This window comes from Melospiza georgiana, chromosome 9 (assembly GCF_028018845.1).
Source record: "Melospiza georgiana isolate bMelGeo1 chromosome 9, bMelGeo1.pri, whole genome shotgun sequence".
Lineage (NCBI taxonomy): Eukaryota > Metazoa > Chordata > Aves > Passeriformes > Passerellidae > Melospiza > Melospiza georgiana.
Window position 1 is genome coordinate 16,518,044 of NC_080438.1, and position 18,761 is coordinate 16,536,804.

The window sequence follows — 18,761 nt, forward strand, 5'->3', positions numbered from 1 at the left end:
TCAGCCAGAATTTTCTAACACAAAGAGCATGGCACCCAAAGGTACTCTAACTGCAGTAAAGACTTGCTTACAGAACCAGAAGTTGTGTCCCTGCAGAGCTGTGCCAACACTAATGAGAGAAAGGGGCATAAGAGAGAGAGACTTTGCTACAGAAAAGAAAGAAAACATTTTAAGAAATGTTGCCTTCAGCTGCTTCTTGTTGCAGGAGCTCCTGATGGTTTTACACAAGGAGAAGAACCTGCAAGGAGGCTTCCAAGGAAATATGACATTGAAAGAAAATCTTCACACTTCACACTGAAGATTTTCTTTCAATGCCATATGACTTCATGTGTCATATGTCAGTGACTTCACACAGTTCCTCACAATCACAAAAGCTTGATGGAGGCTGTGGCACAACACAGGTGATGAGCACTCAAATGGGAGGCCAGCAAATGGCTACAGTATCCAAGAAGCATGACCACATATTCTGGCAACAGGCGTGGTACAAACACTTCAGCGGTTTCCAAACTTTTATCTCCAAATTGAAGTTCCGACTCCAAGCCAAAAAATTCCAATAGAGCCCAGTACAGTGGAAACAAAACTTCCCCTCTGTAGTTTCAGATGTGCAAAAGAAAGAGCAAAATCCTAGTTCCCATCAATAGGGACTGCTGTCACAACCTTTATTAACACCCAAGAAGATCAGGATATGAAATTATGGCTATAATAATGCCACTTCTCCATTCTCTATGAGACTTTGCTTATTTTCATTTAGCTTCTCATCACATATGAGAATAACATACTCAGAAGAAAATTGCTTTTTATGTAAATAGTATGGTTTCAAGCAGACCACATATGGTAGGTGAAGCTCTATTAAATGCCAAAATACAAACAGTCCCTTTCAAGGTACAGGGAACAAGATTTTATGAAATGTTAATACCATAGTGCATGCTGAAAATATCACCAATAATGATGTATCATAGAACTGTGCCAAGAAGACTGAAGTAATTCCCCTAAAATGCAGCCTCACCAAGATGCAGGCAATCAAAGCACTGAAATGATAATTTCTCATCTAATGCCTGTAACATTATCATATATTAATAATGTGGTAAATATATACACTCCCCTTTAAAAGATAAGAAAAACAGGTGGATTAAGTGACAGTTCAACAAATGAAAGAGAGGCAAGTTCACGGAAGCACAAAATATTGCAAGACTAAGTCCCCGGGCACAGATCCTGGAGTTGTACACTTACTGCACTCGACTGGGCAGCAAAAACAGACAGGTATCTGTGTCCTACCTCCTACTGCCAACACAGGAATTTCATGCACAAACTTGTTTTGCATTTTCTAAATTTGAACTGAAAAATTTAGTGTTTTTTTGAGAAATGTGTTGGTGAAAAGAATCTTTAGATCCCATAAAAATCTGAAGTAAATATATGAAAATATGAACTAGTAAATAGCAGAGAAATGAGCATTCTTATGTGTGTTTGACAGCATGAGGCTTCTTTAAAATAAAAACCCCTTAAATTTTAAAACTGATAGCAAAACTATGTATTGCGAGGGACTTAGGTATTTGTGAATTTTGGGGTTTTTTTCTTTTCTTGTTACTTTATACACTTTCAAAAATCCCATAAGAATTGCAGGAGTTTTTTCATGAGAACACCTGCAGTTTTCTGCACTATATAGATAAATGAACAACTTCATCCTAATGGCCTAAATTTATTTCTTGAATATATACAGCATGTATTTAAAATACAGTGTATTTTAATACACTTGGCAAACCCTACATAGGGGTATCCATGGTATCCATTTCTTTCAGAAATTCATACACTCATTTTGAGTTACTGCTAGAGACTGAAACAAGGAAGGGGGCTTGAGAGAAATTCTTATCACAAGATTTGTCTCCATTTGACTTGATTGATCTCTCTGTTACATTAAGCTCAAGTTTGGTGCAAGCAGTTGTTATAATGCTTTGAAGTGCTTGCAGTATAACATAAGTTACTCAGGAAACAGAACTATTTCAGATAAAGGTAAGGTCATGCAAATATTGTGTGGTGAATTTGCCTCTAAGTATAAGTAATACAGAAACTAATCAGTCCACCAGGGAGAAACACTCTCCCTCTTCCCCATGCTGCTTCCATCTCAACCAGTAAGGGATCTGCTGAAGTGCATGTTAAAGCAAACACCTAAACTCAAAAATTTCTGCCGCTACTGAAAGTTAGCATAATTTTGTTCCAGGTAATCCCAATATAAATATGTTTATTGCATTTTTTTCATTCAAAACATTTACCTGTCACTGTCTAACATTCAGACTAGAGTAATATTATACATGTAGCTCAAGATGTTTGAAAAAATAATGTCACTACATTATCCAAACTACAGGATGTGGTATTTAATTGGGTAGAAGAGATTTTCAAAGGTTAAAATGTCAAGTCAACAGATATGAATCAAAATCATGTCTTATGACTTTGATAACTCCTCCTCAAACTCAATGCACACTGTATAAAGGTGATAATTTGGTGGGCATGCATCCAAAAATATGCTTACTTTGAAGAGAAGCTACCATTCATTGCAACCATATATTTTCAACAGCTGTAATGTTAACATTAAGATAAAAATGTGTGGGTAAACTTCTGCTTGTGAAGGAGTTTTAGTTACTATGCATAAATACAAAAATAAAACCTCAAGGAACCAAAACTCTAATTTATTAATGCTTAATGACAATCAGATCCAATCCCAAGTGGTAAGGTATTTTTCTTGTATATTATGAATGAAAAATTAATTCGATAATAGCTACCACCAAAAAGGTATTATTATCTATCTCAGGTAATGCAACAGATTGAGAATTCTGCTCATCCACAAATCACAGTATCAGCTGTTGCCACATCTGTTAAGTGGTGGGACTTCAGTGTAACACACTTTAACTAAACTGCAAGAGAAGAAAGCTAAAATGTCTTACTACAGAAACAAATCATTACAGCTGGAACTTCTGTGGTCTTTCAGTGCAGGTTAAAAATCTTCAGCATTGAAATGATGCAAAACAAATCCTCACAATAAAAAGGAATTTCTCAATAACACAAGCAAGCATCAGGACACTGCTGAAGACCAATACACAATGTCTTTAATCTGAAAAGTACAATAAAGGGGTCACTGTATGAAAATCTCAATTTCTGAGATGGATAACTAGCAATCGAAAAGAAAAACCCACAAATTTCTTTGTTTCTGGCAATTCCAACTTTCAGCACAAACATCTGATATGTTAGTCCATTTTACTTTACTATGTTCTACAGGAGCTATTTTTAGCCGTTTCAAAACTAATGGAAGAGTTGAGAGTCTACATTCCACTCTAATTAAGCCATCATCTTTAGCAGCCAACTATTTTGTACATTATAAATGCAGCAATACATATCAGAGATAATACTAACATCTGTTTTATAAGGCAAGAGGCCAAGTGGCTAAATACTAGATCCTGGTGAAAGAACCAGATTTTTTGCTTTCTAGGACTGTGTGCAACAGCAGCTTCAGCAGAGCTTATGGGTTTCCCAGCTTGGTAGCTGAATCTGTTATGCAGGAAAGGGATGTATGCTTGTATTTATACTAAGGATCTGTGTCTTCCTACTCTAGGACTGAGAACTCTCTCACAGTAGCTTGGGTTGTTTTATCTGAAGTTACTCAAGTTCCCAGCCTACACTCCAACCAGCTGGAAATCCTGCTCCTGCTTTCACCTCCACCAGTAAAAGGAGAATTGGAAAGTCTTCTTAAATCCTTTCCTCATCTTTTACAGGTGGTCAGTAGAAAAGATCACTTTTCCCCACTGGGACTGCCACGCCCAAAATTCCACTTGTAGAGATGCAGGCATCTCATTCCATGCTCTTCCAGTAAAAGTTTACGTATGAACACAGGGTTATTTATAGAAGCATTACTTCATGTTCCATTTGTCTGAGACTTCTACAGAGCATCACTGATGTACATTGTGATACATTTAAATAGTGTTTTTGCAACCCTTCTTCCTCTGACCCTTACAATATGGTAGAAAGATTCTCACTGGCTCTTAATGTCCATTTTCTATTTAAGAATTCCCTAGGCATTACAGAATAATGAAGAAATAGTATCCTGTCTTAACCTGCAACAGAAGCCAAAAGAAAATTGCCTGACTTAACTGCTTTATATGCAACAGCAATGAAAAAGAGGCAGGTGAATTCACTTCCTACATGGATTGCAAAAAATTCTCAGTACATTTCTAAATACAAATATGCCTAAAGCTTTGATTGTAAAACCTTTCTACATTTTCTTAGTTTTTAGGAGCTCTGATTCTCCACTGACTGTAATAAGTACTCTAAGTAAATCTACTTTTTTATGACCTAAAATGAACATATGACTAACATATGAAGTTTACAGTGAAAAGTGTAGAATAAAAGCCTAGGATTTTAGCAAGGGATTTCTTACTGCATATTGAACAAATTTTACTCTTTATGCTTAGCCTCAGCACCATCTCCCAAGTAAGCTGTTTCCTGTTTTGCACACACACTTGCATAGGACTCCTCTCCACCTAGCTCTTGCTACCAGCACAGCTCAATATCAGTTAAATAGAAAATGGGAAGCAGCGGTTTCAGAATAACCAATGCACCAACGAGACCTGTAACATAACAGAAATAAAGCAGAACAAAACAACAGTTTTTCAGTGCATCATGTATAGACATACATATAAAACTAAATCTTAAAGGATATCTCAAGAACCCATGTATACATAACAATGGTAAAAAGGTCTCACCTTACAAGTGCACTAGATTAGTTGTTTTATATACTGCTGAGTATTCAGAAAATGCACAAGACATCCTTGTTAGTGATCTCAATACTCCTCCCTTTTCAGAGTAGGTAAGGTTACATATGCAGTCTATGTGTCTTCCAGCCACAATCATATGAATGGAACCTTGAATGTGGTATGTAACATGTTTATCCTAAATTGATCAATTTTTTAACACTGAAAGCCTCACCCTATTTTACAGGGCACATATAAACAGCAGTTTCCATATACACAATTTCAAAAAACATCCTAGAATACTTGTTGCTAATGTGAATCTGATTTTGGTATGCTCATCGCTTTTGAGGCATTTTTCTTCAAGAGTAAAAGTTTTCCACTTCATTCCAGTTCAGAAGCATTTCAGTTAGCAGCCTGAGAAAAATCTTCAGATTTTTCTCTGTAGAAAACTAGAAACTGTAGCATGAGAAATCCGTTAAGCAAAAGTAGAATATTCTGCTTTATTAATAACTAAGAACTACCAAAAAATACTCTAGATATGACATTAAGCAAACCTTCATGAAGAACTGCCTTAAGCTAAGGAAAGAAACTACTGCAATCAGAAGCTATTTATGGTTAACCTGATGCATTCCCCAGAGTATCTACAATGTATTCCTCTATAATGACCTGTCTAATCTAAAGCATGTCATCTTTAGGAGACAAAAATACACAAATTAACTTCTGACTGAAAAATACCAGCAGGAAGATGACTCCTACTTGATGAAAGAGATTTTCATATTCTGAAATGTAAGTGTTATGTGGTTGTGGCTATTTTGTAACTGCACTTGGAAAGGGCTGATTCTGAGTGGGCGGGGTGTGTTTTTTTGATGCTCTCTCAAGTATTGTATTAAAGATGTCACGAGTCACAAGAGAAAAATAAAAATCAGTCTCTGCAATAAAAAAAAAGAATTTTAACTACAAAAATAAAGTACAGTTCCAATCTGTATACAACATTTTCCAAATTAAGCTAAGATACTATATTTAGGTCAGGCTACCATCCTCTCAACTCTAAAAATCTCTGACCTCTCTGAGCATTACTGGTTTCTTTTTCATGCCCTTTGCACTGCTTTACCCAGCCAGGACACAATGAACCAGCATTATTATGAACGTTCTGGGGTGCAGCAGCCAATGCTTCTGCCTAGGCACAGGTCCTCCCCATTTTCTGAAGATGCCACAACCACAGCCAGCTAACCCTGAGTGAGGAAGAGGCAGCTCTGTTCATTGCCAGTATATGCCACTAAAATGCTCACTGCCTTTGTATCTCAGGTTTCCAGGAATTCCCAGCAGTTGTATTTCACTCTGTACTAAGTATATTCATTGCAGTAAGGAAACATCTATGGATGCCTGTAGTTAAGTTTTAAAAATCTGTTTACTTCAAGTACTGTATAAACCTTAAATTGACACTAAATTAATTAAAGTAGCAGATGGGAAGGAAGGCAAATGCTAAAGAAAGGAAATGCTACCTCTGAGCTCATAAAACAGTGTAGTCTATTGTAGAAAGAAATAAAAAATTGCAAAAATGGGAGATCATTAGCAGAACTTAGATCTCCCTTGCTTTTCTTTCATATCCAACATCATCTAGTTCAAGAATGTCACTGGAGTTAAAGAAATCAATCTCCATTTCACAGAAACTGCTGCCCTGACAGTGTCACTGAGTTATTGCCACCAAAAAGAAACACTTCAAATTAGATAGTCTGGCTGATAACCTGAAAAATAGATGATGATACTGGATACCCCTCCTGCACTTAAGAATCTTCTAAGGATTTAAAAAAAAACTGTTAGAATTAATTTAATTAAAACTTGAGAATATATTCACTTGCTCTCTTGTGCAGAATCCCAATACAGATAAAGACCAATTTCTAAAGCAATTAAAATCTACAATTGTAATTTGTTTCAGCATTATGTAGCATGTTACAAGTAAAGGCAGAATTCAAGAAAGGAGGTTGCCCCCAAAACAAAAAATTAACTGCTGATAAATGCCATGTACTTTGCCACAGATTAATATTTTATTTGAAAAATGTGCATACAAAATGAAAAGGAAAAAAGTCAGATCAAGATGTTCCTTTGTGAAATGGCTTGCTTATATGCTGAGGAATCATATATGAACCAGTTTGATAAAAATGAATAGTTAAAACTAAATTTTTCACCCAACAGAAAAATACTTAGTTTGACTTACACTAACTTGCCTGAATAAAGAAGTAGAGTAGAATTAAAAAACCCTCTGATAGAAATTATGTTTTTCTAGTATTGAAGCACTGTCTGCTTTAATTTTCAAAATGTCATGTTCTCACCTCTTGGGAAACCAAAGATGCAAATCGTAGCAACTTGAAGAAAACCCCCTCAATAATGAGTTAAGTTTCAATAACAAAATTTAAATAATCTTTCTGAGGACCCCGAGTTATGGATATTATAATATGCAACTCATAACTTTTGGCATTTTCAGCCTAAAACAATGGCTTCATTTGAGCTTATAAATAAGCAACAAACAAACTCAAATATTGAAGAAAACATGCTTCCATTAAAGGAGATTGCTGAGTCCCAAATGGGCAGCAGTTCAAGAATGCTACATGAGTAGTCAGGCATGTACGATTTACAGTACTTTTACTTTTCTACTGCTGTCACTAAGTTTAGAATATGTCTACAAAAAGGCCTTGCTGATTTTAAATCTTCTGTAGATCTGTATGCTTGTTTTTGTATTTTTCCATACAAGTCTCTGGAACTTTGGCTTCTGTAACCTTTTGCTAGAATCTGCTTTACTCTATTGGGTCTCCCCATCCGACTGTGCCCATGGAATTCCCGACATGCTCTGGATGGGTTGCAGGCAGCACACACCCTTACAACTGCAGAGGTTAATAACACTTGTCAGAAAAACTGACACTTCCTTGTCATAACTTATCTTATAATTTTAGCTTCCACAATTTGAGTATTAGGAAAGAAAGAATCTTGTCATGCCATAAGCAGATCCATCTATAAAGGAAACATCCTCTTAAAACATATTCCATTTCATTGTTTTGCAGTGTCTTCCCATATAAATAAACATATGGAGTTGAAAAGCAGTGGATGGTTTTACATATTGTGCTTGTAAAAAGCAACAAGCCACACAGTCAATTTGCATTCCTTCTAAATTCTCAGCAATAGATTTGGATGCTTTTGGGCTTATGTTACTCAAAAATCCAAGTGATAACATGTATTACAATGATGAAAAAGAAACTTCAATCTCATATCTAGTAAGCTCAGTGATGCAAATAGGGCAAGTCCTAAAATCTATCATACAAGGAAGTGGTTATGTTCCTCTTCCTGCAGAAGAGAAGTAAGAAAGGTAGAAAAACAGAACCAAGCAAGTGTTTTTCCATTTCTCTAAGGACTGGCATAAAGTTTCTTGCCTACATTACATAAATTAGCTTGTTGTTACTAAAGAGCTCTGGAACACCTGGAATCACCAAAAACAATCTCCTTGTTTATTTTAAACATAATCTTTCACCTCAACAGCACAAATACAAAAGAATACATTCAGGGTTTGCAAGTACAAGGAGAATAAGAATTTGTAATTTTGGAATTAATTCAACACAAGAACATTGAAAACATATAATCACTTTGTTACCTCAAACTTCTTACTTCTGCACAAGATTTTTAGGCCTTTTCTCCCCCAAATTTGGCTAGACCTCTGAAACACAGAATCAATCTTGTACACAGTAGTTCAAAGTCCTCTAAGTGGTGCTTTAATTGATGCTCATGTGACCATTCAGAGATATTTTCCTATTGCAAACATTCAACTCATCACTGTAGGGGATTTATTTCCCTATTGAATATTCAAATGTCTCACACTTATCGAGCTACTCATTAACTGACAAATGTATTCATACCAAGCTGTATATAATACCTCAGTCTCTTCATTACCTTTATGGGCAGTACATTTCTAGTATTACTTGCACAGTACTTTGTCTCCACTCCAAAATTCATTCCCATCCATTTCAATTGTACACTCACTTTTTCTTCCACTTCAGTTAGAGAAATAACAAAAAGACTCAAGATTCTACAAAATTTCTTCTTGCATTGAGTGCATGAAAGGTTTAACAGCAAAGACTTAGCACTTCTAAAAGTTAGCTAATAAACTTGGGCTTATAGCCCTACACTGGCCTCGTACTGCTACCAAACCTTACCACTGTTCTCAGCCTTCAACATCAAACTAAATGTAACTATATCTTCCATCCATGCATGATGTCCAAACCAATTCTATTTTTAATGCCTTTTCAGACAAACAGGTTTTCATTGTCACAGGCATATTGTGAGACTTTCTGCTTGAAGAACGTCAAGCTAGAAGAGAATTGCCACAGACAGTCTTGGACTGCTCATTATCAGCATATTCACCTGCAGCAGAATTGGACTCCACACAGTCCTTAGCTGTGAATCTGTATTCCCATAAACATTTTACTGCATGAACCACCACTGCAGGCAATAAAAAGCATCCTAAAGAACAAGCAGTCCTGACCTCCCCTAACAGTTTGTTCCTGTTCCAGACCACTCACTGATATATGCAGTACAAACTTTTATATGGCCACACAGTGAACTGCAATTTTGAACCTGATCTGGCTGAAAACTAATCTAGGGGTGAAAAAATCCCACCAAAACAACCCAACAAAATCTGTTCACCATATAGCTGCCTGTGCAAATGTATAGCAACATAATATGGCACATGCTTACTTTCAGCAGTGGTACCGGCTGACAGAGTCTGACACTTTCTTTGAGCAACAGACTCAATTCTGGATGGGCAAAGCTTCCAACTCCAGCACATGACATCATCAATGAACCAACTAGAACTTTTCCATCCTAAATTTATGGACCTGTCTTACATCTTACTGCAACAAAGAAAACTAAACTGAATATACTTTTAACAGTTTTCAAAAATACATACGTTAAAGTTCCTAAGTTCACAGGCCGACTATGGCACCAGTGATATACTAAACAACATCACTATTACCTGGTTAATTAGATGGTTTGTGGTTTGGACTTTGAAATGAAAAACAAAAAAAGGACATTTTTTCTGATGTTTTAAACATCAACTCTCAGTTTCTCTTCAAAAGTTACATGAAGTTTGTATAAAAAAAATTATATACATACACACAGCTGAATAGAAGAATAATTTCAAAACACCTATGTACTGCTATTATTTACAAGTACTATTTCAGGTTAATAACAATTAAAATTACTATTACTTCTTATTAATTTAAATAGCCTATTTATTTCAACAGTCTTACAAATATGAGTACACATGAGCGTGCATATGTATTTATGAAGTTCACATATGTGTATTTACTTCTTAAGTTGCATTAGAGAAAATGTATGTGGTAGAGATGTTCAAGTACTTTGAGTATTAGGAGCTAAAAAAAAAAAAAAGCCAACCACAAGGTGTATTGGCACCCACATTCCAAGAACTGAGTAATATTCTCTGGGTTTAGGGCTCAGAAAACTACTACTGTTGTATTTACCCACAAGAAAAGGTCTCCCTTCTGACCTGATCTGCTTGGAAGTGTTTCATCACAGTAACAAACAGAGTTCCACAGTATTCGTGAGATTTATCTTAAAACTTTAGTACAATCTATTAGTTCCTTGGTATTGCAGACTTAATTATGCCTTCTCCTGGCTATAGATTTGCTGCCTATTGCATTTTGTTACATCCTAATAACAAGTGTGGAAAGTTAGTGGAAAACTCCATGGTTCTTCTCAATAGAAACAGAACTGATTCTACTACTTTAATTTTCAGGCTAATATGTTCTTGTATTTAATGGAAACTTAAAATGTATCAACCCTACTACCATGCTGCAAGGTAACAAATGTCAAAAAAACCTCAAGAGAATAAAAACAGTTTTCTTCAACACCAGACTCCCACACATAGCACTAAGACAGGAGCCAGGTATTAAAGGCTTCTGATTCAAGCTCTCTGATCTGCACTTATTTAGGGAAGGAGTCAGAAACTCCCTATAATTTAAAAAGCAATACATCCCCCATGAAGAAAACAAGGCTTAAAGGAATCCATAGGAATTGGAAGTAGAAAAAGCGAACTAATTTAGTCACATCCACATTAAGGTTTTTACTAATCCTGATTTGTATGTTGGGCCAGAGCACACTGTCCCTGGGTCTTGTCACATATCAGCCTTTCTTCATGACACAAAAAAGAACAGGGAAATGCTGCATATACTAAACTTTCACAGCCCAGCCTTTTCCAGTTATCATTTCTTATTTGGTACCTATCCGATAGCTAGCTATGTATCTACAGTAAAATAACAAAGGCTTTCAGTAGGGATATACTTGGCCTAGGAAAATACACTTCTGCTAATATTCCTATTTTTCCCTGTCCAGTGGAAGTAACAAATTCAATTACTGAGACCACAGCCTTGCCATCTCCGTGCATTCCCTCCAGAAGTGCTCTGTACACTGCAGCAGCAGTAAACAGGAAGTACAGCCACAGTGGGCATAATGCTGATACAAAGCATAGGAAACTGTATCTACACCTAACATCAAGGAAAAGTAAGGCGTGGCCTGCTCTAAAAAACAACCAGCTGACCACTACCCAGCTGGTGGTCCCACTGTGAGCCATGGTAACTGATCACATGAATCCTCTCAGCTCACCCTACGGATGAAGTTGAATGCACTACCTCGAACAGCCTCATTTCAGCCTCTTCCACTAAGCAGAGCAGAACAGCAGCAGAACTCCCAGCAAAGCTGGCTCATTGAGCTGAACATAAGCCTGCAAATGTGCACTACTATCCTGTTCATGTGTCTCCTCACCACAGAAACCTCAGCCATCTCATCCTCACCAGATACCAGAATTTGCATGGCAATTCTGATGGATGCCACAAAACTTCCTTAGTTTGACATACAGTCCCCAAATTCCTGAAAGTTTGGAAAATCATCCCACAAAATCATGAGAAAACTGAGCAGTACTTTGCTCCAAAGGATGTACTCCCAGACTGCCATGCAAGTAGTTTAATTCACTGGTAAGCTGTCAAACAGTAAGTAAGTGGTAGCTGTAAAATGGCAGTAACAAAAATTGTGTTGATTTGTGTAACTGTGACATAACTGTATTGCTGCAGTTCAAATAAACAAACATATCATATCTGCTGGTACTTGTAAGGACAGGCCTAAAGCATTTTGTTAGCTAATGGTATTATTAGTTTCTGTTTTGATGTGCTACTTCTCAATCATATCTCAAAGTAACAGAAGCCATGGATTCAATTTTACAACATAAATCTCATTTCCTTATAAAGAACCTCCCCCACCCACACCAAACACTGGCAAAGATGCTCTTTTGCTTGTGTCAGGAACTGCAGACCAAGCATTAATAATTAAAGCTTCAAAGTACCATACAAATGCTTTGTCCATGCTACAGTAAAGTCTCATGAGAGATGCTTCAGCTCAGTCTGTTCCTGAACCCTTTCACTTACTGGACCCATGTAGTGAAAAAACAAAACAAACAAAAAGCCTACCATCAACCAATTTGCACCAGCTGTACAAGTGTGTACAAAAAAAACCCTGAGCCCTCCACTGCACGTGGGAGACTTTGTTACTCTGAATCCATGTAGAGGTCTTAGTCTCTAATTCAGCACTGAGGCACTGATGAAGAAATCCTAATCCCAACATGAAACCCTCAAACCATTGTTTCCCAATGTCAAGGACATATTTATCTAGTTATTCTACTGCAGGCTTTAGGTTACACTGTAATGAATGACCTTCACAATGTATAAAACTCTTCCAGAAGAGCTATTACATATAGTTAACAAAATACTTTTCTACTAGCCATCACTAATAATTTATCTTGAGTTAAAGTAACAGATCTAGGTCCCAAAAAGACAGCTACTCTGATAAAGAAAATTCAGTCAAATGTATACAAGTCTAAATGATATACAAGTTCCTGTGTTAACAGGAAGACGAACAGAATTCAAAAAAAGAAAAAAAAACAAACCCCAAAACAAAACAAAAAACCCCACCCATCCACCTACCAAAAGGTATTTTAAGGACTGTTTATGTTCCAGTGAGAACAGGATGCATATTTTGCTAATGTAATATTTGAACACAGGAACGTTTGAAGAGTATATACATCCACAAATGGAAAAAAAAAACCTGAAGTGCTTTTCTAAATCCACCAATTGTGAAAATATTTGTAGGGACCTAAGAAGTCCCAAGCAGCTGTACATCCTTTCTAAACTGCAATTGACTAGTTCAGGATATTTTCACCTGAATGTGACATTCTTTCCTCCTGAAGAAACAAGAGTAATTCAAAATTATTTAAAGCTAATCTGTCCTAGCTGAATATTATTTGAAGGCAGTCTTACTGCTGAGTGTTCAGCCCAATTACAATGTTTCTTCAAAACAGATTAATTAGGTTACTTATACCTTTTTACGGTGTCCTTAGGCACTTGACCACAGCTAATAATAAATACCCAGTACTTTCTAACTCTAAAAAAAGCAGGCATCATTACCTCTATTCTAAAGATGAGGAAATGGAGACATGAGTAAGCAAAGCCATCTGCCTAATGTCACCTAGCTGAGAGCAGAGAAGCCAGGAATGAAATACAGGTTTTCAGAGTCCCAGCTAATAGTTTAACAAGTACAAGCATCCAATTTTATACACATTTATATACAAAACATAGTTGTACAACCTCAGACTCAACTGTCCAATTTGTATCATGCAGACCAATAAAATACTAAGCATTGTTCAGTCACATTAATTTAACATATATTCTTGCCCTAGGTATGAAATGGAAAAATAAAACAAACCAAAACCTATACCGATGTACCATCATATAATCTTAATTTACACATTTCAGTTGTGGTACTGTTCATCACTATTAAAAAAAAAATACCATGGCCTTTGAACATGATTCTGTCAGGAAATTTATGCTTTATGATCTCTAAGTAGAGCACCTCAGGAAATTAGGTGACCAGGGTATTAAAACAAAATATCCATTAAAAAGGTCCCTTTATGCTGACCAGTATAAAGACATTTTTCACAATGTTCAGTAATATCAAAAATATGTATGATGGTTGAGTTTGAAAAATTAACTCTAGGAAGAGACTTTACTATTTCCATTTGAAGTAATGGAGGGTTTGTTACATGCTTATTCATTTCAAGGCATAGCCCAAGTTCTCTATCTTGACCAAACAATTTCATATAAGCAAATAAACACAAGTAATGTACTTTTTTCTTGATATTAAACAAGTATTGCTTTACAAAACACAACTTTAAGTGAAGTGAAATTTTTTGTAAAATAAATCCAGTAACATTAACCATAAATGCCCCAAGTTTAGAAGATTCACAGTACTGTCTAGAAAAGAAGTGGTAGTGAACACCTAGAAGTACACAAGTGTAATCACTGTGCATACACACTGGTTTCATTTAAATACTCTAAGCAATAATTTCTGTCAACACAGCCATACCAATTTACTATGCTGACATCTACCATCACTGCCAAGAAAGCATACATATTTTTTTACAAAAAAATATTAATAATGATTTGAAAAAAACAAATAAAAAACTAGCTAAAAAAAAAGTTTTTCCATAAAAAACTTGAAAATATTTTATTTTGTGGATGCCTTATTTAACAAACTACAGCACCATATGTTAGAGCTTAATTTCTTTGAAGAAACAGGGTTGGCACTTCCACCAGGAAGCAAAGAGTTAAAGACTGTGCAATTAATCTGAGAGCCAGCACTGGAGAGGCTAGTTTACCTGGTGTTCAAAGTTCTAAGGGATGCAAGCCCACAGAAGGACAGCAGAATTTTGGAAGGGAAGGCAACATCAGCAATACTGGTTCTTACCCAAGCTCATTCCTCCTCCTACTAAAGAACCTGTACTAGAGATAAAAGGAGGTAAAAAAGGGTAATCTGGCTTTATGTAATCTTTCAATCTTTAGTAATCAGGCAATTTTGTTGGTGAAGCTACCAGAACAAACTAAAAAGAGGATTTGCTTATTGCCAAGTTTACCTTGTACTTTGCATTTGCTAACTACTGAGAAATAAGCGTTGCATTTTTCACCCTGAACAGGCTTAAGTTTAAAACTTGCTAAGTGGCAAGATATACTTTCTACATACCACTATCAGTCTGGAAAATGTTTAAAGTAAAATAAAATATACAAGAATGGATACAATATTTTGTAGAAAAAGCAGAACAGAAATATGAAGCGGATATTTGCTAGCAGAGATTTATAAGCAATTGCTCTGATATGGCATCACTTATTTAAAATACAAAACTTTCATTGTGAGAATTGAGATCTAAGGTCTATTTAAGGCCTGTTTAATTAAGCCTTTGAAACAAGGACACGTACTGCATCCATGTTTCACCACTTGCTTATTAGCAACTAGTTACTTTGCTCTTTCATTTTTCGTATTTTCTCAGAATCCACTTCACATCCTGTTAGTCGGTAATTGTGCCAGTCTGCTAATCTTTCTGCCAGGAGCATTCAATTGATTCATAACTACTGATCTGCCTCTATCTACTTCACCCCAAGCTAACAGTTTCCTTACAGCACGCTGGAGTGCACAGGGCTGTCATAACCAGGAGCACATAGCCCTTAGCACAGCACAAAGCAACGTGTTATATTGATCACTGACTGATGCTTTAGAGCCCCTGGCAGGAACAAGCTTGCCATTTACACTGGGTTTAGCTTGTTTTCAGTAAGTTTTCACATCTATTAAGAAAACACAGACCACACATCACCCATGATCTAGATCAACCTATGGACTTGACCCTTTAAACTTTTACTGTAGCCATGAATTTTTCAACTTCCTCTTCTTTCTGTGCAGGATTGCAATATGCAAGCAAAAGTCTGTTTCACATATAAGCACTTTTAAAGTTAGAGTTCTTATGATTGAGGAAGTTCCCTCCTGAAGAAACATGAGTGAAATGGCGTATCTCACACCCCACTGTAGTTCCCTTTACTTTCAGACCATACCACTAAAGCAACTTTGATGTACAGGTATTTGAAAAGCAATTTGTTTACGTACAGGTATATGAAAAGCAATTTGTTTTGAGGTATTCCCAAGCAGAATGACATTGATGCCTTTGTATTTCACTGCTAATATACAGCCTGGCAAACAACACTATCTTTACAGCAGTTCTTTTTGATATGAAAGTTCTTCTCAAAAATACCTTAAAGTTAGCAGATCACAAACCTTAAACACTACTGGCATTCCCATGTTAACTTAACCTTTCTGTCGTGTGCAAGAAGCTGTATTTAGTAATACAGAAATTTCATATATAATGGAACAGATAGTGCAACCCAAGAATCTAATCCATCCTAGGCTTTTTGGTTGGTTGGTGGGTTTTTGTTTGGCTGATTTTTTGGGGGTATTTTAGTTTTGGGGTTTTTTTAATTAGTATCACTGTTAATCTCATCTTATAAGAAAAAAAGTAACAAAACAGAAACAAAACCAACTTTCCAATGCCCCCCAAAGAAAAATCTCCACTCATTTCTGTTTAAAGTAATTGGAATCCTGCTTTGTGTACTTCTACAGAAATGCTGCTTCCATTTAGCCTACTTGAAACACTGCTATGGTTAGTTATTCACACAGCTCTCCACTTCAAACAGGTTTACAAGCTTATATATCATCGTATCAAGTTTGTATTAACATACTGATTCTTCCTAGGCACTTATGAGCCACTGATTAAAGTTCAGCATTTTAGATGGATTCTTAGCCTTTAGCCATCTCATGTGCTACAATATTAAAAAGACTCCTACATCTGTTGTGTCTTCTCTTCCTTTGCTATTCAAGTGAGCACACCTTCAACATTCAGAACTACAGGAGAACTTAACAGCATTACATAAATAAAATTACTTTTTTCTAAGACATGCCTTTCTAATTTTTATTTGACCATTAAATTCAATACTTTCCATTTATGGACTTCTTAGTTTGGTTCATTGTCCAACTAATAAATTCAGAGACACATTATTTGCCTGGGTAAACATAACAATTTGCACGGATTAAGTGATGTATAATTAAAATGAAAAAAAAAGAAAAAAGAAAAGCAAGCTTTCTTCAGAACAAGGAAGCTGAAGAGGTAGCAGGTTGTGCTGACATTTAAAGATAAGGGCACAAAAATGAAGCTCCGGAATTGCATCTAACCTTGCAGCTGGCAAGAAGAAAAGTAACAGTTGCACAGGGAACCAAACCCGGTCAAATTACAGCGATGGAAACCTCTAAGCCTTGAGCTTTCAACCTTTAACAGTGTTGCGGGGTCTTTTGGGATTGTTTTTTCGTAGTGACAAGAACCCTTGCCGTGTGACAAATCAAGTCGATCGCACCATTTTCTCCTCTTCCCAAGCTCAGCGTTCAAGGCCTACAAGAAGGAAGCTGCTCGGCCCCTGCGCGGTGCCGTGTCCAGAGGAGAGAGAGGCTCTTTGCCTGACCCTGACGCGGGCGTGAGGTGGCCACCGGGAGCCCTCTGGGCCCGGCCCGGACGAGCGCCGTGCCCCGGGCGCGGAGAGGGCGAGAGCTCCGGCCTCCGTAGGGGCTCCGGGCGCGGGCAGCCTCGGGGCGGGCGGACGGAGATCCCGGCGGGGCCGCGGCGGGGCCGGGGGCGCGGCCCGGGCAGGCCCCGCCGGAGGGACGCGGCCGCTCGGCGGGGGAAGGAGGGAGCCGAGCGCAGACAAAAGCGGGTCGCGGCCGGCGGCGGGGTGGGGCGGTGACCGGGCGGCGGCGCCTCCGCTCCCGGGGGAGAGCAGCGGGAAGAGGCCCGGGTGGGCACGGGCTTCCGCCGGCCCCCCGGCCCGGGCTGGGCTGGGGTGGGCGCCCCGCGCCGAGCGGCGGGCAGGGGGCGGCGGGGCGCGGCGGCTCCTCCGTCCTCCCCGCCAGGAAGGGAGGGGAGGGGAGCGGGGCTGGGGCGGCGCCCCTCGCCGCTTACCTGCAGCTCGGTGAAGAGGATCTCCCTCTCGGCCGCGTTGGACGCCATTTCGCCGGGGTTTGAAGTCCGCACCTGGGCGCTACTGCTGCCGCTGCCGCCGCCGCCGGCGGGGAGGGGAGCGAGGGAGGCGGGTCCGGGGCCGGGACTAAGGGCGCATCGGGGGCGGGGGGAGCGCTCCGTGCTCGGGCAGGCGGGCGGGGGTGCGCGGGGGGGCCGCCGCCGACCCCTCTACTCTCATGGGGGTCGCGGTGGGCTGTGGGGCGCGGTGCGGCGCGTTCCCCGCGGGGCGGTGCGGAGCGGCGCGCTCCCCGCGGTGCGGCGCGGCGCGCTCGGAGCGGCGCGGAGCGACGCGGTGCGTTCCCCGCCGAGCGGTGCCCGCCGTGCGCTCCCCGCCCGGGCGCGGCGCTCGGCCCTGGCAGCGGTGGGGCCGCCGCGGCTGCTGCGCCTGCGGCCGCCGCCGATGTCGCACCATTTGGCTGTCACCCTGTCGCAAAGGCGTCGCCGCTTTGCGGCTCCCGGAGCACGTGACTGAGCGGGGAGGAAGAGCGGGCTCCCTCGGAGGCGGAGAGCGGCGCGCGCCCCCCGCCCCACCTGCCCCGCGCGGGCCGAGCGGCGCGAGGCGCCGAGCGCGGGAAGGCGGGCGCGAGGCCCCTCAGCCCCTCACTGCCCTCAGCCCCTCACTGCCCTCAGCCCCTCGCTCCCCACACTCCCCTCAGCCCCGCGGCCGCCTCGCCCCTCTCTCCTTGCACGCTCCGCTAGTTGCGCTTCCCCATCCGTCAGGCTCCAGCTCTGGGAATCATGTCTTTTCCTTCAGTAGTGGTGGGGTTTGGGGGGCGTGTGGCACATTCCTGGTGTTGGGGGCTGCAGGGGCTCGGCTCTCCCGGGCCCAGGAGACAGGTGAAGCCCTCAGTTTGTTGGGTAGCGAAGGCAGGTAGCTCAGGAAGGAGAGTTCACGCTTGTCTCAAGCAGCCACCTGCCGCCCTGGGGACCTGGAGCAGTGGCCCAGGAGGTTGTGGTGAGTGGGGGCTGTAAATGCCGTTTTTAACAGTTTAAAGGGCTAAACATTTGTACTTGGGGTGCTTGGTGAG

At 39.7% G+C, this 18,761-nt stretch overlaps 1 protein-coding gene across 2 annotated transcripts in view; it reads right to left on the minus strand.

Moving 5' to 3' along the window:
* The window catches only part of PKN2 (protein kinase N2), a 54,604-nt gene extending 36,758 nt beyond the window's left edge, over positions 1 to 17,846 (minus strand). For both annotated transcript variants that reach the window (XM_058030009.1, XM_058030008.1), the window contains exon 1: positions 17,674 to 17,846. In XM_058030009.1, the coding sequence (XP_057885992.1) occupies positions 17,674 to 17,721 (48 nt within the window). In that variant the 5' untranslated portion in view covers positions 17,722 to 17,846. The remainder of the gene's footprint in view (positions 1 to 17,673) is intronic.
* Positions 17,847 to 18,761: the final 915 nt, after the last annotated feature.